Source organism: Cyprinodon tularosa, unplaced genomic scaffold (genome assembly GCF_016077235.1).
Source record: "Cyprinodon tularosa strain WSP-4 unplaced genomic scaffold, ASM1607723v1 ctg66, whole genome shotgun sequence".
Classification (NCBI taxonomy): domain Eukaryota; kingdom Metazoa; phylum Chordata; class Actinopteri; order Cyprinodontiformes; family Cyprinodontidae; genus Cyprinodon; species Cyprinodon tularosa.
In genome coordinates this window covers 1,215,872-1,238,315 of record NW_024039407.1, presented here as the reverse complement: position 1 = coordinate 1,238,315, position 22,444 = coordinate 1,215,872, and the positions used below count along the sequence as shown (strand labels likewise).

The following is a 22,444-nucleotide window of genomic DNA, read 5'->3' as shown; positions in this document are numbered from 1 at the left end:
AGTGTTGTTAAATGGACTGATTTGGACAGTGATATATGAAGCTACTGCCTTCAACTATCTGCAAAACCCGTTTTTATTTTTAACGGCCGCCGAAATTCATCGCTTTACCAGCAGATGGCAGGTAAAGCGACATTAATAATTACATTAATAATAAATAAATAGATAAAATACAAAAAACGAGATTCTGATGATGGTTTGACCGTTTTATGAGAGGTATAGTGAGGTTTTTGGCGAATTTTTGAAAAGACCCGCCCCTCCACTAAAAAAAAAAAATGCACATGCACAACCCTGTACCCAGAGGGAACGCCTATTAAACACGTGCAAGAGCGTGCACGAGCCCATTTCTCCTTGTTCACGCTCTGTTTAAAAGTTGCTGTTTGCATCGCTCATACAAGCTAACTTTCTAAAAGAAGATTTGCAATTTTTCCACCATGACAGACTGCTGGTAAGGGAGTGAGGGACTGTTCCTTCATCTAATAAATTCACAGTTTAAATTCTCTATTAGCTTTTACCTGAAGTGGCTCTTTTCGTGCAACAAACTGTGCATGCTTTTGTAGGAAGGACCCTCTGGCCTTTACTATGGAGAAGTAATGAATCCGTTCACGGGTGCTGGAAGGCCAGTGGTGTTGGAAGCCTGTTTCTTTTCACAAAGGCTACCTTCCTACTGCAGGTCTTAATGCTCGGTTCCATTTTTTATTTTTTTTTTCAGAAAGTGTGAGGTTATTCCCAATTCCTGGAAAATGTTGCCTATATAAAACTCCAGTCTGAAATACTTGTACTCCAAACTGCCTTCCGTGGGCAGAAAAACAACACGGCAGTAACTTTCAGCCCACTTTGTTCCAGAAAGCATTGAAGAAATAGGAATCTGTCCTCCAGATTTGCATTGCTAGTTGATTAACAGGCTTTTATGGAGGACCAAACCTGCCATAATTAAAAATACATACAGAAATAAATAAATTCTCCAAAAATAAATAAGCATACAATTAATTCCCCCCTAAAAATACAATAAACAAATAAATGTAGATAGAAATTAGATTACACAGTGAGACATTCATGTATATATCTCTTTTAATTAGCTTCTTTGTTTTTTTGCCTTTGTAATAATAACCTAATTTATTTATTGCCCGCTATAATATTCAATTCAATTCAATTCAGTTTATTTATATAGCGCCAAATTCACAACACATGTCATCTCAAGGCACTTTACAGTTCAACCAGATCATACAGTCAAATTGATACAAAGTTTTCTATCTAAGGAAAACCAGTTGATTGCATTGACTCATTGACTCAAATACAATCCCTCACACTAAGCATGCTTGTAGCGACAGTGGAGAGGAAAAACTCCCTTTTAACAGGAAGAAACCTCCAGCAGAACCAGGCTCAGTGTGAGCGGCCATCTGCCGAGGCCGACTGGGGTTCAAGGAGACAGAAGCAGAGATACAAAAAGCAGCTGTAAAAGGCGGCCCCGTCCAGGAAACACACAGCCAGGCAGACGAGCTCCAAGGCAGCTCCCATGCCAGAGGATGAAGAGAGCACATCCACCCAGCCACGGCCAGAGAAACAGGACCACACTGGAAAACAGGACGATCTCCAACATCTACAAACAAGGATGTTGATGGAAGCAGCACAGCTGATGTTTCTTTCCTGGATGACGTCACAGCCAAACAACAATTCAACTTTATTTATTTATTACTTATTTTTTTAAGTATTTATTTATGTGCATGTTATGCTATTTATTTCTGCCTGTCGTTTTTACATTTCTGCCTCATTATGCAAATGATGAGGGGTGTGTTTTAGAGGGTCACCTTCTGCCCATTGGTTGGTTAGCAGCCACCGGCCACAGTCACAACAAACATGGCTACCTAGGATGAAGGTGTCTGAGATATTTAGCAACTGTTTTTTGAAAACAACAGAGTGGGGAGTCCCAATATGGCGGCCGGGGACTGTGGGAAGACGTTTCACAGCTAATTTCACAGTCAGTGGATGTACTGACCAAGAAAATCTATGTATTCCTTTCCACCACTTACTACCAATGGGATACCAAGAAAAACATAAATAAGATGGGTAGTTTAAATATTATGCAGCTTGGCTAGTAAACAGTCCAGTGCTTGTGCAAATTAAAATTGCCATAAACATTTAAGCAATTAATACATGAATGTATGCCACAATTTTAGTTGGTAGCCCTGGTTAAATCAAGATTGAAAAAAGCTTCTATGTGTGCAGATTCATTCAGCTTTACCTTAAGTGACCTTTTCATCACAGAGCACCCTCTTTGGTAGTTTCTCTCTTTCTGATATGTTCGAAACTATGTAGAGCTACGTTTCCTTAACGCTAAGAGAAATCACTCTGTGTCTGTGCAATGTGAAAGTTGTTTGCATCATCAGTTATGATCAGTGAAACAAAGGTCAACCGTTATGTGATCTTATGTGACAAATTATGGTATAAAGAAGGATAACTGGGTCTATGCTTGATGTTAGTTAGTCTGTTTTTCTATTTTATTTAAAAAATATTTTTTACCAAGGTTATGTTTTTTGATCAGGATTAGAGTCTCTCTGGCATGAAGCAATAAGTTTGGAGAAACAATATGAATTTTATTAAGACAGATTTTAATCAATATCTCTAATTGGAAATCATGCGCCTGGAAAAATGCTTTGAATGACCCTTCATATAGTCCATGGAGTCAGTGCAATTAATTGTGAAGATGTGGTGCCACAAGTGGATGTAATACCTGAGAAAGTAGCATGGAAGGTCAAGCAAAGATGGATTTATAACTTTTGCTGATACAGAAACCTTTTCACCCACTAGGTTATTGATAGTTAACCTTAAATCTAATATATTTGCATATTTACTTGCAACCTAACAGAAAAAAAAGATATGATTTTATAATGCACAAGTGTACTGAAGCAAGCTGATTTTAAGACTTTATGGAAAGAGGTTTTCTGAATATCATTATGCCGAAGCTATATAATAAATATAAAATCTGGTTGAAATTTTCCCTATGATGTGAAAGACTGATAATCTCATCATGTGTATTTTAGTTTTAAATTTATTTCAGTTGTATTTTTTATTTTTTTTTACAGAAGGTCACACGTTTTTTAGAGGTACCCTCTTATACATAGTAAAAATCATGGTGGATTCAATAATGAGATGCTGTTACAGCAAATCATCTCGAAACCATGACTCTTCCACCGGCATGCTTGACGGGGGATATGACGTTTATTTTCTTTTTAAGTTGCATTTTTTACATAAAACATATCCTTTGTTCTGGTGTTCAAATAATTCAGTTTTAGACTTATCTTCCAAGTGTACTATTTTGTTTTATTTTCTTCTTTTTTGCAGACTCATTACTGACTGACTGCAGTCAGGGATGGCGTGCAGTGAACAACACTTTTTTTCAAACAGGGAAGTGATTTCAGTTCAGCTCAGACCTGCAGAGGAAACTGAGCACGTTGTCGTGATGTGACTTTTGTGGTTTAGCAAGAGAGACAGCGAGAGCGACACCCTGAGTTGCCTTCACCTCTACTTCTTGCGCCTCTTTGTCTCAAGTTCGAGTTCTTCATGTGGAACCAGCAACCAGGAGTTCAAATGGGCTGAAGCATCTCTTTGCTTCAGTTCACGACTTATCTGTGCGTGAGGATGACCAGCAACAGTAAATCGGTTTTCTCCTCTGCGATAAAAGCAGAGATCAAGAGGTATGAAACCCTCCAGAATGCAATCAACAGGCTCTTCAAGCAGTTTGAAAGGGTGGAGGATCCAAAGCTGCGCTCGGGCCTTAAAGTTTACCTCCACAGCATTCAGGGTGAGTTCATATTTAATGGGTCTCTGTCTCACTTTTATCCTGTGTATGAAATACATAGTAACATGTATCCCATTCTAATGAAGAACATTAAGAGCTGTTCTGACTACTTGAGAATTTCATTGGTTTTATTACCTGACACAATATCAGAGAAAAATGTCATGCATAACTTAAATTAATTGTTCTTTTAAAAAGCTTTCTTGGTATGCTGCAAGGAAATAAGACTGTGTGGGTGATTGATATCTTCCTTTCAGCTTCCTGTCAGCCTCTGTATCACTGCGTGTTTTTTCCTGAGGTTAAGGTGTTCATTTTGGTGCTCATAACCCCATGTCGGTAAAAAAAGCAGGGTCTTGGTACCTGTCAGGCAGTGGTGTTAGACATCAGTCGGGCTCTGGACATAGACAAACCAACGGCAACATCCTTTTGCTGTCATCACTATGGCTGCCAGATGAAACCTGCTGTGTGGCCTACTTCCTGTCTGCCAATCTGCAACTGCCCTCAAAGCCACTTCCTCTCATACATGCAGGGCTTTTACTCGAAGCTGATCAGTTTTACATCACATCCTTGCATCGCTACTTCCTACTTTTCTTGTTAAAGTGACAAGATGCGAGAAAGGCGGCTTCTTAAGAACTGAATGTCAGTTATTTGCGTAAAGAGGCAGCATATGTGTGAATTACAGATGAGAAAGGTTCTCAGAGCACAAAGCTAAATTTATACAGTAAAGATGAAAAAATTAGCTTAGAGTATTTGTTTGAAAAGGTCTCGGGGCTATCTGGTGTCATCGTATCTTCTGCATTTCATAAGCATTTATCGTTGGCTGTAATTTTCAATTTCTTTAAGCTTTAGTTCACTTTAATTTGGACTTTACAATCCTAGAAATCCTAGAAAATGGGATGAAATTCTTCTTAAAGAAAATAGTTTTCTTGTTCATTTTAATGTCATTTCAACAGCAGGATTTGGTGGAACAACTTTATAATGCGATGTTTTAAAGATTTACTATAATCTTCTTATCTTTTATAGCACCTTAGTTCTGCAAAATGTGTTTTACTCCTTAAATAAATCAGTTTTTGTTTTTTGTGTCAAAGCTTATTATTGGAGATGCAAAACTACATTTTGAAAGTAATTCTTTGGATAAGTGGTTAAATTTGTCCAGATTGAAGGTTTTCAATGATAGGAATTCTGTTTAAGTTCATGCCAAAGCAGCCAAAACTGATTTCAACATCAGAATTTTCAAAAGTCCCAGAAAGCCTTATTTATCATTTATTTTTAGTCGTTTAAATGTGGACTTGCTGTTTTGTTTTCAACCATAGTCCTGCTGCCTTACTCAAGTGTGTTTGGACTTCATGTAACAAAGAGATGTGTGGATGTTCTCCATAAGGAGTTTCTACAGGAGTAGAAAAGTAGAATTTAGGATTCCCTTACTTACATGAATTTGTCAAGCAGATGACGATTTAAAGAAGCCCAAAACCATTTTCTTGTTTGTTGCAGTATAAACGAGAAGGGTAGATGTTACTCTAAAGATGCTCCCATTAGGGATTAATGGTAAAATGGCAGGTAAAAAAAGAAGGTTCTTTTTTTCCCTCAGACTGATCACCTTTTGTGTTAATGTGAATTAATTCAGACATCAGCGTCCAGCTTTACTGTTACATAGACATTATTGAAGCATAAAGTCCAACTAAGCAGATGAAGTTATGTTTTTGTGTTTTGTTTTTATCTGCCCCCAATTCCTTTTTACTCCAGAGGGGAAATGTGATTATTATGCAGCAGTTATTGGGGTGCAGGCTGTATTAATTTACATTGATGTTTATCTTGCTCATTAACCCAGTCAGGAACCCATTTGCTATGATATTTGGCGTCTCTTTCATGCTACCTCCATCTTTGACTTTTTATTGAGACATTTTTTTCCTCTTTGTACTTCTGTAAGATGAGCTTTTGTATTTAATGGGAGAAGTATGGCACTCTCCCTTCTGAGCTCATTATTTTGATTGGTTTGCTCCCTTAAACCCGTCATTTCATACAACTGTGTTCACAGAATCATGATAAATTCAAGCTGGATTGAGTTAATGAGTTAATAACCAGTGTTGGAGATACGGCTGATCCTGATTGCTATTGTTGTGGATTGGTGAAACTGAATAGGCTTGGAGTAATCCCACTAGGTTGGGCTCACTTCATGGTACAGACCTCAGGTTACAAACAGGGAAACAAAGAGTAGGAACCAACAATGAGTGAAAGAATGAGGTGGGCTTAAATACTGTTGAGGAGAATGTTGAAGCAATGAATGGAGTAATGAGATAACTGGGAGCAGGTTGGCGGAGAAGGGACTAGAAGGAAACTGAGGGGACAAGGAGAGCAACAAAGGATGACAAAAAACTAGAGCTACTACAGAATAACACACAAGAATTCTAAATAAAATGGTAATTAGAGAAACGCCAAGGAAATTTAAACCTAATAAGTAATTTAAAACAGAAAAATTCATAAAAAGTGAAACATAAACAAAACCAAAGTCTGTTGGAAGAGACTACCAGGACAAGAAAGCTAATTTAGCTAGCTAGGCTAATATTTTGTATCATATTTAACTGGTCAGAGATATATTAGCCAGTTTTTATGGGGTTATTGTTAAAAAGCCAGCTTTGATGTTAGCATTTCAAAACACATACTCAAAATACTTATTATACTTGGTTTTGAAATGTATTAGTAAATCAGGCTGCTACAGTTGGTGTAAACACGTGTAAAGGCCTTTTACAACTGTAAGTTGACTGTGTGCTATACTTCAACTTTTGATTTTTTTTACACTTTAATGCTGACCTTTCATAAGAATATCTTTATCTGACCAACCATGCTATCAACTTTAATTTATTTTTGAAAGTTTCTCCAAAGGAATGTGACATATCACAAGAATGAGAAATCCAACAGACCTTGGTGTTGTTAATCTTTCAAGACTGAAACTATCAATGCAGTGACTCATGACACAGGCTGTAGACTATAATTTGAAACTGGAATAAGTTGCAGAAGAGCTTTATATTAACTCATGTTACTTGAAAAGTCATATTGAGCCTACAGCTCTTAAAAAGAAAAAAAAGCAGGGATCTTAATTTCAAAATGTCTTGATGGGTATCAGGGAGGCCCAATATGCAGAACACTGACAACACGGATGGAAAGTTTAACAGAGTTTATTGGCAAATTCACACATATAATAAAGACTGATGCAATGGTTCTGGGCTGGGACCGGTTCACTGGCGTCTGTGAGAAAGACAGTTTGGTTAGCGAAGGCTTGGTTGAGACTTGACTGATTGTGTTCAGGTTTGTACCTTGATGAACGTAGAGGAGGCTTTGGGAGCGGAACTGTTGGGTCTGGAGAAAGCTTGGGTTGGCAGAGTCCTTAAGCTGTTTCAGCGTCTTACTTCTAAAGGCTGTTTTGACCTTGGCTTGTGTTTCCAGCTTGGTATCCAGAGCTGCTAGGAAATCCAGAGAGTGATTAAGGTTAAGCTCTTCCAGAGCTTCACAGGAGAAAGAACAGGAAACCTGGAAGCAGAGACAAAAGGGTTAGAATCCAGGTTGGACTCAAAGGAGACTTGGTTCACTAGGGATCTATGGCTTAAGTGCTAACCAACTGATTAAGACACTGCGGCATCGAGGCAAGGTCTGAAGGCAGCTTAAGTAGTCCAGGTCCTCCAGATGAGATCATCAGCTGCAGGTGTGCAGAGCAGCTCAGCAGGGAGGATCCAGGGTGGACTCTGCTGGAGAAAAGGTGTATTTCTCCAGCTCCCAACAGTACCCCCCCCTCAACGACCGCCCCTTGGCGGTGCGGAAGAGGTAGACGGGAGGGAACGCTCATACTCCTTGATGAGAGAAGGGTCGAGGATGTATGAACCAGGAACCCATTGTCGGTCCTCCGGACCGTAGCCCTCCCAGTCGACGAGGTACTGCCAACCGCGACCTCGCCGACGGGAGTCCACGATCCGGCGAACGGTGAAGGCCGGATGTCCATCGACTTCCAGGGCGGGTGGAGGGGAGTCGGATGGAGGGCAAATGGGACTAGAGATGACTGGTTTAACCTGGGAGACGTGGAACGTAGGGTGAATCCTGAGTGTCGGGGGAAGTTGAAGACGGACGGCGGAGGGGTTGATGACTCGAGTGATCTTGTATGGGCCGATGAATCTCGGGGATAATTTGCGGGACAGGGGGATGTCCCGGGTGGACAGCCAGACCTCCTGGCCGACCTTGTACTCGGGGGCTGGACGTCTCTTGGGGTCAGTGAACCTCTTAGAGGACTCAGAGGAACGGTTGAGTGCTTGGATGGTCTCTCTCCAAACACGCTGGCAACGACGGATGTGGTGATTGACAGTCTTCACCGATATCTCTCTCTCGTTAGCAGGGAAGAGAGGTGGTTGGTAGCCGAGGCTAACTTGGAAGGGAGACTGACCGGTAGATGCAGACTTGAGTGAGTTATGGGCGTATTCTATCCAGGTGAGATATTGACTCCAATCGGTGGGATTATTGGAGGTGAGACAGCGGAGGGTGGATTCGAGGTGTTGGTTCATCCTCTCAGTTTGATCATTTGACTGGGGATGATAGCCACTTTACAATTTAGAGCAGAACAGAAAGCCTTCCAAACCTGTGAGACAAATTGGGGACCACGATCTGAGAGGATGTCCTGGGGAATACCATGGAGGCGAAAGACGTGCTTGATCAGCAACTGGGCGGTTTGATAGGCCGTAGGAAGCTTTCTGAGAGGGATCAGATGACAAGATTTGGAGAAACGATCTACGATGGTTAAAATAGTTGACATACCTCGAGACTCTGGGAGACCAGTGACGAAATCGATGGCAATATGGGACCAAGGACGTGAGGGCACAGGGAGTGGTTGCAGCAAACCGGAGGGTGGCTGATGAGAGGCTTTGTTCCGTGCACAGGTGGAGCAGGCAGACACATATTCCTTTACATCTCGATGCAAAGTGGGCCACCAAAACCGTCTAGTTATCAGTGAAACTGTTCGGCTCACTCCCGGATGAGCAGAGAATCTTGCCGAGTGCATCCAATGAATGAGACGAGACCTAACAGACGAGGGGACATAGGTACGGTTAGGTGGTCCATTACCTGGGTCAGGTTCAGTGGCCAGGGCAGCGTTGATTAAATCTGTTATCTCCCAAGTGACCATTCCAACGGTACATGAGGCAGGGAGGACAGGTTGGGGTGACTCAGGTTGATCCACAGCGTAGAGACGAGAGAGAGAATCGGGCTTGGTGTTCTTAGATCCAGGTCTGTAGGAGATAATGAGATTAAAACGTGAAAAGAAGAGAGACCACCTTGACTGTCGAGGAGTAGCTTGTTTAGCGGACTGGATGTAGGCGAGATTCTTGTGGTCAGTTCACACCAGGACTGGATGCTCTGCTCCTTCGAGCCAGTGTCTCCACTCTTCCAAAGCCAACTTAATGGCCAAAAGTTCTCGGTCCCCAACGTCGTAGTTGTGTTCTGCGGGAGAGAGTTTACGGGAAAAGAAGGCACAGGGATGGATTCATTGATCAGAGTCGAGTTTCTGAGACAAAACTGCCCCTACACCGGAGTCAGAAGCATCAACCTCTAGGATAAATTGCTTAGATGGATCTGGTTGGATTAGGACTGGAGCTCTGGAAAACAAGGTTTTGAGTTTGTCAAAAGCTGCTTGTGCCTCGGGGGACCATCGAAAAACTCTCTTGGAAGAAGTTAATGCAGTTAATGGGAGGGCGGTTTGGCTATAATTTCTGATGAACCTCCGGTAGAAATTAGCGAAGCCCAAAAATCTTTGTAGCTGCTTACGGCTTTCTGGAACGGGCCATTCTAAAACAGCTTTTATCTTCTCTTCAGAAGGCTTAACCTGCCCGCCCTCGAGCTCAAACCCCAAAAAGGTAACTGAAGATTGGTGAAACTCACATTTTTCAGCCTTTACAAAAAGTTTATTCTCTAGAAGTCTCTGAAGAACCAGGCGGACATGTCTCTTATGTTCAGATAGATTCTTGGAGTAGATCAGGATATCATCAATGTATACGAATACAAACACATTGAGAAAGTCTCTGAGGACGTCGTTCACTAGGGCCTGAAAACATGCGGGGGCATTTGTTAAGCCGAAAGGCATGACCAAATACTCGAACTGGCCCAAAGGAGTCTTAAATGCCGTTTTCCATTCATCTCCTTCACGTATCCTAAGGAGATGATAGGCATTTCTTAAATCGAGCTTTGTGAAAACGGTAGCTCCTTGTACAGGCTCAAAGGCTGAGGTGAGAAGAGGAAGAGGATATTTGTTTTTGATAGTGATTTGGTTCAGGCCTCTATAATCTATACAGGGTCTCAAAGAACCATCCTTTTTTCCAACAAAGAAAAATCCTGCGCCCAACGGGGATGAAGAAGGGCGAATAAGTCCTGCAGCTAGCGACTCGTTAATGTATCTTTCCATTGTTTCACGTTCTGGTTTGGAAATGTTATAAAGTCTACTGCTGGGTAACGGAGCACCGGGTAATAACTCGATGGCACAGTCGTATGGTCTGTGTGGTGGAAGGGACGAAGCACTGACCTTACTGAAAACAGGAGCCAAATCATGGTAATCAGGGGGTACCGGAGTAAGGTCAGGGACGTCCATCTCCCCCCCACCTCTAGGGGACCCCACAGCGGGAGCTGCAGAACGGAGGCAGGTCTCGTGACACAATGTGGACCAGGACTCCACATGACGATCGGCCCAATTAATATGGGGATTATGCTTCTCCAGCCATTCATAACCCAGTACCAGTGGGGAACATGCGGATGAAAAAACAAAGAAGGTTATGGACTCTCGATGGTTACCTGAGATTAGAAGTTCAAGGGGTTGAGTTTGGTGGGTGACTTGATGAAGTTTTTTCCCATCAATCGCAGAGACTCTGAGAGGCTGGGTTAAAGGAACCGTAGCAATTTGGAGCTGTTGGACGAGATCAGAGTCTATTAAATTACGTTCACATCCAGAATCAATGAAGGCTGAAAGAGAGAGGCTCTGGTCGAGGAAAAACAACGTGGCAGGAAGCAAAAGACGAGGAGGTTTTTCATTTTCTTCATGGCCCGTCAGACTCCTCAAAACCTCTGACGGGCCCCGGCTTTAGATCTTTCTGGACAGGAAGCAATGAAGTGTCCACTCTCACCACAATAAATGCAAAGTCTGCCCAAAAATCTCCTTTGCCTTTCCTCAGGAGACAACCTTGTGTGTCCAACCTGCATCGGCTCCATCTCAGTTTCTCCAGGATGAGTAGCCTGAACAGGCAAAGGGAGAGGCTGGCTCTTTGGCTTTGGTCTGGATAACTGTTCTGTGGGGGCAGAAACAACAGTCACGTTATTAGAGGCGGGGGCAGAGGAAAATAACGCCAAACTCTTATGTTTGCGGCTGTTTCTGGCCCGAATCCGGTTGTCCAGTTTTATAGTTAATTGGATTAGTTCTTCGAGTGTAGCCGGTTCATCACGGGTAGCCAACTCATCCTTAATATTTTCGTTTAATGCCTCGAAATAAGCACTCTTTAATGCACCCTGGTTCCATCCGGAAGCAGCTGCTTTAACCCGGAAATTTATAGAAAATTCGGCCACAGAAGAATTTCCCTGTTTTAAATGAAGCAGTGCTCGAGAATCAAGGGTTTGGTCAGTTTCTTGGTTGAATACCTGGGAAAATTCAGAAACGAAATCTGAATAGTGACAGCTTAAGCTTTCATCTGAGGCAAATCTGGCTTGAGCCCAAGCCAGAGCTCTTCCTGTTAACTGGGAAAGGATAAACGTTATTTTCTTGTGGTCCGTGGGAAAACTGGCAGGAGAGTTGTGAAAAATGAGACGACATTGAAATAAAAATCCCTTACAATCAGTTACGTTACCAGAAAACTTCTCTGGGAGACTTGGGCGGAGCTCGGATGACGTCACAGCCGGTGACCTCGGCGGAGGAACTGGATGGTTGGGTTACTGGAGCGGGATTAGCATTACCCACGTAATTAGCGTAGTTTTGAAGCATATGATTATGCATATCAACCAGACGGTACAACTCACGGAGGGTCTGAGTTTGTCCTTGTATTTGGACATCTTGTTCTTGCAATCGGCGGAGGAGATCATCTGCTGGGCCTTGTGTTTGGCCGCAGTGTTCTGTCATGATGGGTATCAGGGAGGCCCAATATGCAGAACACTGACGACACGGTTGGAAAGTTTAACAGAGTTTATTGGCAAATTCACACATATAATAAAGACTGATGCAATGGTTCTGGGCTGGGACCGGTTCACTGGCGTCTGTGAGAAAGACAGTTTGGTTAGCGAAGGCTTGGTTGAGACTTGACTGATTGTGTTCAGGTTTGTACCTTGATGAACGTAGAGGTGGCTTTGGGAGCGGAACTGTTGGGTCCGGAGAAAGCTTGGGTTGGCAGAGTCCTTAAGCTGTTTCAGCGTCTTAATTCTAAAGGCTGTTTTGACCTTGGCTTGTGTTTCCAGCTCGGTATCCAGAGCTGCTAGGAAATCCAGAGAGTGAGTCTTCAGGTTTGGCTCGGAGGGCTGGCTCGGCAGGTTAAGCTCTTCCAGAGCTTCACAGGAGAAAGAACAGGAAACCTGGAAGCAGAGACAAAAGGGTTAGAATCCAGGTTGGACTCAAAGGAGACTTGGTTCACTAGGGATCTATGGCTTAAGTGCTAACCAACTGATTAAGACACTGCGGCGTCGAGGCAAGGTCTGAAGGCAGCTTAAGTAGTCCAGGTCCTCCAGATGAGATCATCAGCTGCAGGTGTGCAGAGCAGCTCAGCAGGGAGGATCCAGGGCGGACTCTGCTGGAGAAAAGGTGTATTTCTCCAGCTCCCAACACAAAATGCTTTTGCAATATAAAAAAACAACAACTTATTTTTAGCACTTAACACAACATAACTTTCAGCAATAGCAACATTAAGGGGCTTAAATAGTAATAAAAAGAATATTACTAAAAGCTTTTCAACCACATAGAAACAGGAAAATAACAGCGCTGACAGGATACTTTATAGCGAAGCTTTTTAGATCATCACCTAGCTAAAGAGTTTGTTTATGGGTTTTTTTAAAAATGTGGATTCTTACACAATTTCAAAATGAAGAAACTGGCATTTAGTCAGTCACTAAGAGGAAACACAATATACACAGAAACTTCGCCATTTAAAGCAGAAGTTAAATAAACAGATATATTCATAAAGGTGACTCCAAGAATAGTGACACGTTATTAATAATATAAAAAAAAAATTATTTTCAATAATTCATTTATTTACTTATTTTATATGGAAAATATTTTTCACAGAGAAGACTTAGTGTAAGACTTAGAACTCTTTTATTGTATACACAGAGTGTATACAAAACAGAATTTTGTTTAGTACAGCTTTCCAGACACTAAATGAATATTTCCATTGCATAAAGTGCAGCAGTGATTAAATGTTAACGGTGTGGGAGAAAAAAAACATGGTGCAAAAAATGCATTGATATGGAATTTCAGAGCATTAAATAAAAATGGTGAAAATATGCAGTATTTTTGGTTTGGTGTTATCAGTGGGATATCAGTGGGAGTCTGTGACATGATTTAGAGAGGTCATTGATGATGTTACGGGCTCAGGACACAGCGCTGTGGTGAAATGTCTTTTATGGAGGGAAGAGGAGCCCCAATTATCCTCTCTGCTGTTCTCACCACTCTTCTCACGTTCTTCCAGTCTGAGGCGCTGCAGCCTCTACATCATACAGTGAGACAGCTGGTCAGAACGCTCTCTATGGTGCTTCTGTAGAAGGTGGTGAGGATGGGTGGGGGCAGGTGTGCTCTCCTCATCCTCTGCAGGAAGTGCAAGCGCTTTTGAAACCACACATACATATGTGCACACACTTGTACAGTGATTTTTTTCCTCAGGTAACAAAGTTTTATAAATACATACCAACAATAGCTGAGAACATACCACAAGTTATTTTCAGATACCAACAATGGTTAGGGAAATAACCCTCAGGTAGAAAACAATCTAAATGCTCATGCTACACTGATGCTAATTACCTCACAATTTCTATATGTTACAAGATACACTGTTTATAACATTACATTAGTTAACACCATAACTTTTTCCACCATTTAAAGCCACAAACTGACTCTAAAAACTATGCTGGTGGTTTACATTTACAAGTTCCCAACACCTTTCAAACTATACAACTTATCTCTTTCAAATCAAAGATTTGAAATTTTTGCAGGTTATTGAGAAAGAAATGCTTTGAACAGGAGTTGTACACTTAAAAAATTAAAAAGATCATGCATTTGTAGTCATTTTCGATTTAAGACAAATGATTTGTATGGTGAAGATAACCAGCCTTGTGCATAATTCATATTGTCCTTTTCTGCATTAAAACCAGTGGCTGTATTGAATTTTTCTAATTGTTGCTGTATTCTTCCATACTGTATGTTAGGCACTAGTGAAATAAGGAGCAACCCCCCAAACACCAGACATCTTATAGATGTTGTTTTTTAGGCTAAATCTAATCGGTCCGTTATAATTTTAATAATATTAACTGGGACCATTTTTGATCATTTTTTTTTCATTATGTTCTGTTTTCCTATTTAACTAAATGTTTTCAAACAGCTCCTCAGTTCATATCCCAACAATGCTTCAGTGCATTCATTGTAACCAGACTCATCTGATCCCAGTGATCACTTCCCTGCATTATAATACTCCTTTGCTAAGCCAGTTCTGTCTGTTGGTTTTTTTCCTGTTTTAACTCTGTTGTCACGTTGTGTCAGCTTTCGGTTGCTCATTTTGTTCTCCATACTTTTTTACGTCTCCTTTGTGTTTTCCACTCATGCAGATAACTTGTTTTATTTTTAATAAATGATTTATCATAACATTATGTAGATAATTATAACATCAGATTTAAAAGAAATATCAAACTCTTTGCAGAACCAAAGAACCAAACATAGATATACAACAAAGAAATAATATGTTTTTATTTGGCAGCAGTAGATTTTCAAGCAAATAAAGCAAGACCAGTATTTTCCAGACTGAAGCCTTTTTTTATGGCGTTTGCATGGTCAGTTAATTTATGCATGGGCTCCTCTTAGAGTCCACACATACATGTAAGGATAACCGAATCAGCTAGCTTAATAACTGTTAAAAGGGCAGGTCCTTAACAGGATGATACAGTACTCAGCAGCAAGTTTGTCAGTGTTTTCTAGAAAATCAAAATTACCCCTGGTTTCTTAGAAGGCTATTGAAGGAAAGCCAAATAAAACACTGTGATTTAAATCAGGCTGCATAAAACAGAAACAAATGAACTGATGTTCATCAAACCTTATTGAACCAGATAGATCCATTGAGATCGCTCTTTTAAATCAGTGTCACCAGCAATGGCAGCAACACACATCATGGTGGGGAAAAAGGACAACAATTAAAACAAAAACATTAGAAACATTAGAGTGATTCCTTTGATGTTTAAAGTTGAATCTCAAGAGTTAGCATTTTAAAGCAGTTAAAGGGAGGTGATGTTTCCAAGAAAGATAATAAAATAAGTTAGCAGGTTCTTCTCATCGCATTTCCTTTAAAAGAGTCAGTCCCAATATCAAGACTTGTGCTTGGGCCTAAGAAGCTTAATACACTGCTTGCTTTGTCAAAACAATGATTTTCTTTTCTTTCTAAGTTGTTCTACTTGTCTGCTTTAAATTAAGGTCAGCTGTAGCTATCTTTGAGGTTTTATTTAGGATCTGGCTGATCATTATACTTTGTAAAAGTCCCCACTTCCCCTATGTAAAAAAGCTGTTTTTGTATAATTAGACTGCTGGAGTGTCAGCACTCTGTGATCAAAGCTGGATTATCCTCAATGGGACTTTGCTCTGTGCATTCATCTTTCACCGGTGCTAAAAAGACAACCACTGCTCTCTTAGATGCTGTGAAGCGGCTAAATGTCAAAGGTAGGGTGAAAAAAAGATGGAGATAGTAGATATTAAATAAGGTTCTCCTGGGATCTATATGAAGAGATTTAAATGTGAATCTGAGTGGTGAGCTGCTTACTGCAGCATGGCGGCTTGGTGAGAGTGGAGAAATATGGCGTGGACAGCTCACAGTGAAGGAGAAATGAAAAATCACCCAGCATGACCAGAGTCTCTGGCCACTAGCCATCTGACAGCTCCCAACCAAACGTGCAAACGTGTGCTGGGAAGGCAGCTTTGCTTGGATGCAAGGGATAGCCTGTGTGCATGATGTAGTGATGAGTGTCACAATTAGGAGAACCTACAGCATGCACGACATGTTCTCACCCCCTATTAAAACCGTTTATTTTTTTACACACTGGGAAATACAACTACCCTGAAAGTGTTTGGGGATTTTTGAAAACAAGAAATGCAGTTTTGCTTTCTTTTCACTCGCAGCTCTTTTCCTCTGAGAATGTGTGTTTTCCCCTTGAGCCACAGACAGTTTTTCAGAGCTCTTTTGTATTCTGTGGTAGTAGTTATGCCCTCCCTGACTGAGGGAGGGAGGGGGATCAGGCTGAGCAGGTGGACAGCCACATCCTGTATTATGAGGAGATGGCAGGAGGCTGGGGCTGGTGTACCCTGGTGTGTAGGAAATATTTCACATCAAATGTTTTCTTTTCTTCCCTTGAGAGTAATTAGCATGAACTTACCGCCGGTAATAACTCAAGTGATGGGTGTGTGATCCTGTTTGCTGCTGTGTGTCTGCTGTTGCACAGTGCATAATCGCAGCAGTTCCTCTTGTGTAATTATATTAAGTTTTAAAAAAAACAACCTTTCAAATATTTGTTCAATCATTAAAAGGAATCTAAAAATGGCTGCATAATTTCAGCTCTATAAAAGACAAGTATTTGGTCTGTTTATTTTTTGAATTTCTACCTATTATGCATGATTTTATGAAAGAATATTGAATAATCCTTTATTTAGTATTGTCACATATTCTGAGCTTATAACTTTGTTTTCATCATAAAAACCAAAACCCTCTAAGTATTTTACAGTACTACAGTGTGACAGACACAAACTTAAATGTGAACCAGAAGGAAAATTAATCATGGTTTGATTTCTTTTTCTCGTCTGTATTCTACAACTTTAGGTGATAAAACGGCAAAACAACCTTAAGCTTCAATTCCAGCTTCTCGTATTTAGGTTATATCTTCTGCAGAGATGGACATATTTTCCTGTTTGTATTTGTCAAATACTAAAGCTCAGCCTGATTGAGGCAGCAACTTTAAATATCAATTTTTAAGCTGCAGTGTGTGAGCTGGATTCAACCTGTACTTTGAGTGGAGCGTATTAACATATGAATATTCTTCCATCTAAACCAGTCCATTGTAGGTCTATTTGAACCTCCGCCCCAGTCTCAACTCTCTCTGCCTCTAGCAGAGGAGGAGCTTTCTTTCAGGCTTGTTCTGTATTTAATTCTATTCTAACGTCCATAAAGTCTGAGCAGCTTTCCTGCCTCAGCCATAATAATGCCACTACTATGCCGACGGCTGCATCAGGGTGTTCATGGTGATGTGCAGCATTAGTTTATAGTCTTACATCGAGTAGATGAAAAGGTTTAAATTAGTTTTTCTTTTAACAGATTGATATCACTGAGCTGTGTTTGTCTACTGCTCCTCCAGAGTAACCATGGGTCTTTTAGCTAATTCTCTGGTTAATCCTGTGCCATCTTTTGGAAGATCAACAAAGAGTGAAAAAAAAACAACTAAAAATGAGACAATATTTTTATGTGGCATAGATATCAACTTGAATTAAAAGGAAGACACTACAACAACTGAAAATGCCATCCATCCATTATCTGACACCACAGGCACCAGCACTCCCAAGGGGTGTTGGTGCCTATCTCCAGCTGTCTATGGGTGAGAGGCGGGGTACACCCTGGACAGGTCGCCAGTTCATCAGGGTCAACACAGAGACAAACAAGACATACAACCATTCACCCACACCTAAGGAGAATTTAGAGAAGCCAATTAACCTAACAGTCATGTTTTTGGACTGTGGGAGGAAGCCAGAGTACCCGGAGAGAACCCACGCATGCTCAGGGAGAACATGCAAACTCCATGCAGAAAGACCCCGGGCTGGGAATCGAAACCCAGAACCTTCTTGCTGCAAGGCAGCAATGCTACCCACTGCGCCACTGAGCAGCCCAGACAACTGAAAGTGTATTGTGGTAAACCAAATAAAACATACTAAAATTATAGAGGTATTTACCCTTGGTTTTGCAAACCAATGTTAAATGTTTGTTGCTATTTTTTAACAGGGCTCTGTTAAAGTGAGCTCTAACTGATCCCTTCTTTTTAAATGGTATTTTAAGTTTAGTTTTTCTTACGTATATATGGAAATTCTTTAGAATCATGTCCCTAAAAATTAACCAAAGTACAAAGCAATAAAACAATGAATCAATTTAATTCAGTTTATTTTTATAGCACCAATTCACAACACATGTCATCTCAAGGCACTTTAGATTTGTTCAAAGATTTCTATCTAAGGGAAACGAGCTGATCGCATGGACTCATTGATTTTACAGGAGTTAAAACAGTATCTACTGTTAAAACAGTAGATTTTTGCCTATATTGTGTCTTGACTCTACAGCAATCCCTCAACTGGCCATGCATGCAGCAACAGTGGAAAGAAAAAAACTCCCTTTTAACAAGGTAAACCTCCAGCAGCACCAGACTCAGTGTTAAAGTAACATCAAACATCATTAAAATTATAGTAACTAACCAAAATTAGTAAAGCAATTCATAAAGTGAATGAAAATGAACCAAATCAATGCTATAGTTAAATAAACAAAGCTAGAATGAAAAATCCAAAACAATTTTAATATCATGGAAGCTAAAACTGGCTGGTTGAACATATTCAGAGTCCAAAAATAAATGCGGTTTTGATTAACATCAAATTAACATTTTCATTTTTTTTGTTTTTTTTTATTTACTAAAACTACTTGACAATAAATGAACAGAGTAGTTTCCAAAGTTTTTTAAGGTTGATTGTTTTTTTTTTTTGAATCTATTATAAGTAACAATAAAATGTTTGCCAAAGGCCAAAGACGGTGCATGGGCAACACTTTGGAAAACCTCCTCAGAGGCTACATTTTTTCTGAAATAAAATTATCTATACCTACTTTGAAAATACATGTTTTCTAAAGGAGAGTGATTGCATAGAATTTCATTCGGGGCTCTCACAGCAGGTATAGGCTCCATAAAAATGCCTGCCACACCTTTTAATGAAACAAACTGAACTATTTGGTTGCAAAGTGAGAAAAGTGGAAGAATCTTAAAGGGGGAAATATACTTTTGCTAAGTGTGGTATGAAAAGTTCACATACACTGATTTAAACAAATTAGTTTTGAGAAAGCAAACAGGATGAAATATGCAGCTTTATTACCATCATTTTGCATCATGTAGATTTAAAATTAGGTTCAATATGTTGTGATTGTCTCACAGTTCATGCTGCCCAGCCCACGCTGAGAGCCCACAGCTTACCGACTTTGGCTAGCAAACACATGCCGTAGTAAGCAACAGACTACAGATCAATAACCTCTCCGGAAAGCTCTTTCATTCACCAATGCAGCGCAACTCGCTCACAGACACAAACACCATTTTTCCACCCTGGGAGAAATCAGAACCCAGTCTACCGACTGCAGGGTGGAGAGGAGGAGCCTGATGATGAGGAGCAGGAGGAGGATGAAGGACACGGAGAAGATGATTGTGCCACCAGAGCCAGGAAGATTGTAACACCTTAGCAACAAATAAGCCAAGCCTCCCACTGAGGAGGAGCCACGTAGAGCCAAAGGCAGAATAATACACACACTTATTCACACAAACGCAGAGAGGCAACTGTAGACATATGAAGGATGGTGATAAAACATTTTTTGCAGCACAAAGAAAATAAAAACACACACTTTGTTTTTTTCCTCCAAAAAACCCTATGCATGGTTTCCTGTTTCTTTCTGTCATTCTCGTTTAACCTTGCCTGCTTTCCTCTCCCTGTCACCGATGCTTCCTCCCGTTGTGTCCCCTCATTTAGCAGCTTTTCCAGCCTCTCTCTATGTGTGTGTGAGTGGATGTGTGCACTGCTGTTTTACCACCAGCCGTTACCCGCCACGTCCCCCCTCCTCCCTGGCAGGCAGGGAGGAAGACAGAAGGGAGGGGATGGAGATAGGATGAGCAATAAAAAACGGGGATGGTCTGAGGGAAGCAAGAGAAACAGAGAGATAGGGAGAGAAAATAAAAGTGGGGAAAGCAAAGAGAAGCAGGCTCCTTCTGCATTGTATGGATTCCATATTGGCTCAAGGAGGGGCTTGATGAGGGAGGGGCACTGGAGACTCCTGGTGAAATACAGAGAGAGTGAGGGAGAGGAGACAGGAGGAGGGTGGGTGTGTGATGTGCGGAGGATCCACTGAACCTGAGTGACGGCGCTTTGGTTTTAGGGCTTTGGAGAGGTGACTCGTCTCAGTGCTTCCTCTGTGTTGCCATGCTTAGCAGAGATGCCTGATGCGCTTGGAGGACAGAGGTGCCCCAGGAGTCAGAGACAGGGGCGTGATGGACATTTCCTCATATCCACCCGGGCTCCTGCTTGCTTCTCCTCCTGATCCCCTCCAGCCCTCCTCATCAGCGAGGCTGTGCTCTCTGAACGGATGGTGCCGTCCATACGCATGTGAGGCTCTCCCTTGATTTTGGCTTGACTGCATTATGGTTTTGGGTTCCCATGCCATGCTGCTAATGAATTTTCACCTGCCCATTAAAGAGCAGCTCTTCCTCTCATTCTTGATGACGTAATCTTCAGGGCACTTCTTATTCTAATATGAATCAAGGTTTTTTTTTGTTTGCTGCAATTAAATGGACTCAAAAGGATGGACTGATCAGCACTCAAGTATGGGATGCAGAAAATGAAAACGAGGCTGGGCAGAGAACTGCCATCAAGTGCTAATGAAGATGAAGATGTGTGCCTGAGAAGCGGTTTGCATCTGCAGTGATAGCTTTAAATTAGCTGTTTCCAGGAACAAAAGAGCTGCTTGGGCTGTGCTGCCAGAGAGAGGATAGAGTTTCATTCAAACATCGAAGAAAGATGAAGCTTAGCAAAAAAATCTGGAGCTAAAATAATAAAAAAAAAACTTTGAATCAGGAATTTTGGGGAATGGATGAAACTGCTGTTGAGTCTTCCAAGGAGAAACTTTCTCTTCCTCAATGTAAGTTTTTTTTTGTCTCTGTTGTGCTTTGGGAATCCTTCATACCTCAACAAATTGGCCATCTTCTTCATGCTCTTCTGTCTAGTTTCATTCATTTTCTTGGAATCTACTGAAGCCTGACCACATGAGTGGAGGAGGCACCCTGCAGCAGCGCACCACCTACCTCATCTCCCTCACCTTGGTTAAGGTAGAGGCTGTAGAGGAGAATGGAGGGGAGGCCAAGAAGAGCACCCAGGAAAAGGAGGTGGAAGCCAGCCGGGAGAGAAGCTCTGGGGAAGAGGTCGAGTCTGAAGCTGAAGTTTCAATACCAGCTCAGAATGGAGCAAGTGTGGTTGAAGGGGAACCACAAAGAAATCAGGAGACAAAGATTGATGAATCTAAGGGTAAAGAGAGAAAGCCTCTCAGTCCTCGGAGAGATGTCATAGATGCTGCAGGTAAAGCTCCAGAAAAACCACCACGATCCACAAACCTCTCGATTCCCTTACCTGCTGAGAGGGGGACAATTCAGCAAACAAAATCTGCAGATGCAACTGTTTCAATGCAATGCCGGTCTCCATCACTGAACACGACGCCAACAGAACTGGTCGAACCCTGCCGCACTCCAACCAGGACAAGCCTACCCATCCGTCCAGTAGGACAGCGACCTGTGAGCCTGCTAAAGTCTCACAGCAGCGTGGCCACACGAGGCCGAGACTCCAGGGATGGTCGAGAGCGCAGCCCAACCTCGGCCCAGAGCCTCGATCGCAAGGACTGCCGTGTGACGACACGGTCACCAGGCCCTTGCAGGGCCTCATGGGCTGAGACAAGTAGGCCCGAAGCTTGGAGAGATCTAAGGGACGAGACTGGGATGTCTCTGGACATTGGCGGGGGTGGGACTGCAGTGATGAGAGACTTCCCTAGGAAGGATCGACTGAAGACTGGATCAGCCTCCTTACCTGCCCCTGCTAACCAAGTCCCTAAACCAGCACGCAAAGGTAAAAGCCGCACGCTGGACAACAGCGACTTGAACAGCCTTTCCGAGGACCTGGCTCTGGCCAGGGACTGTCAGCAAGTGCAGCAGGGCCAACGGGGCTCGGCTAAGGACAGAAAAATGCTCAAATTCATCAGTGGCATTTTTACAAAGAGCAGTTCAGGTGCAGCAGGGCCAACATCCACAGCACCCCCTGTCTACATACAGAGAGATTCCAGTGAGGAGGAAGGTAGGAGGTCACGAACGCATCACTGTCACCTGTACAGCTCTAAACCAACCTGTCATCAACCTCCATTAGGGTATAAAACGCAGGGTTTACTGCATTAAATCATCAGAACATCTCATTTCCACTGTGCAGAGGAATCCATTTCAAATGAGTCAGGCTGGAATTGGGTGGGGTTGGTCTTTTTTAAGAACCTGATACAGAACACTCTTACAGGCTGTAATTCTATCACGTGGCTGAGAAACATTTTTCTACCGCCATGTGCCACTGGATCCCGATGATATATGAAACACTCT

At 41.8% G+C, this 22,444-nt stretch overlaps 1 protein-coding gene across 5 annotated transcripts in view; it reads left to right on the top strand.

Moving 5' to 3' along the window:
• The first annotated feature begins 3,437 nt into the window (after window positions 1-3,437).
• agap2 (ArfGAP with GTPase domain, ankyrin repeat and PH domain 2) overlaps window positions 3,438-22,444 on the top strand; it is a 39,077-nt gene continuing 20,070 nt past the window's right edge. For 3 of the 5 annotated variants that reach the window (XM_038309223.1, XM_038309222.1, XM_038309221.1), the window contains exon 1: window positions 20,702-22,154. In XM_038309223.1, the coding sequence (XP_038165151.1) occupies window positions 21,080-22,154 (1,075 nt within the window). In that variant the 5' untranslated portion in view covers window positions 20,702-21,079. Of the gene's footprint in view, window positions 3,800-20,701; window positions 22,155-22,444 lie in introns of those variants that run through there. The other 2 variants (XM_038309225.1, XM_038309224.1) reach the window with 2 other exon arrangements.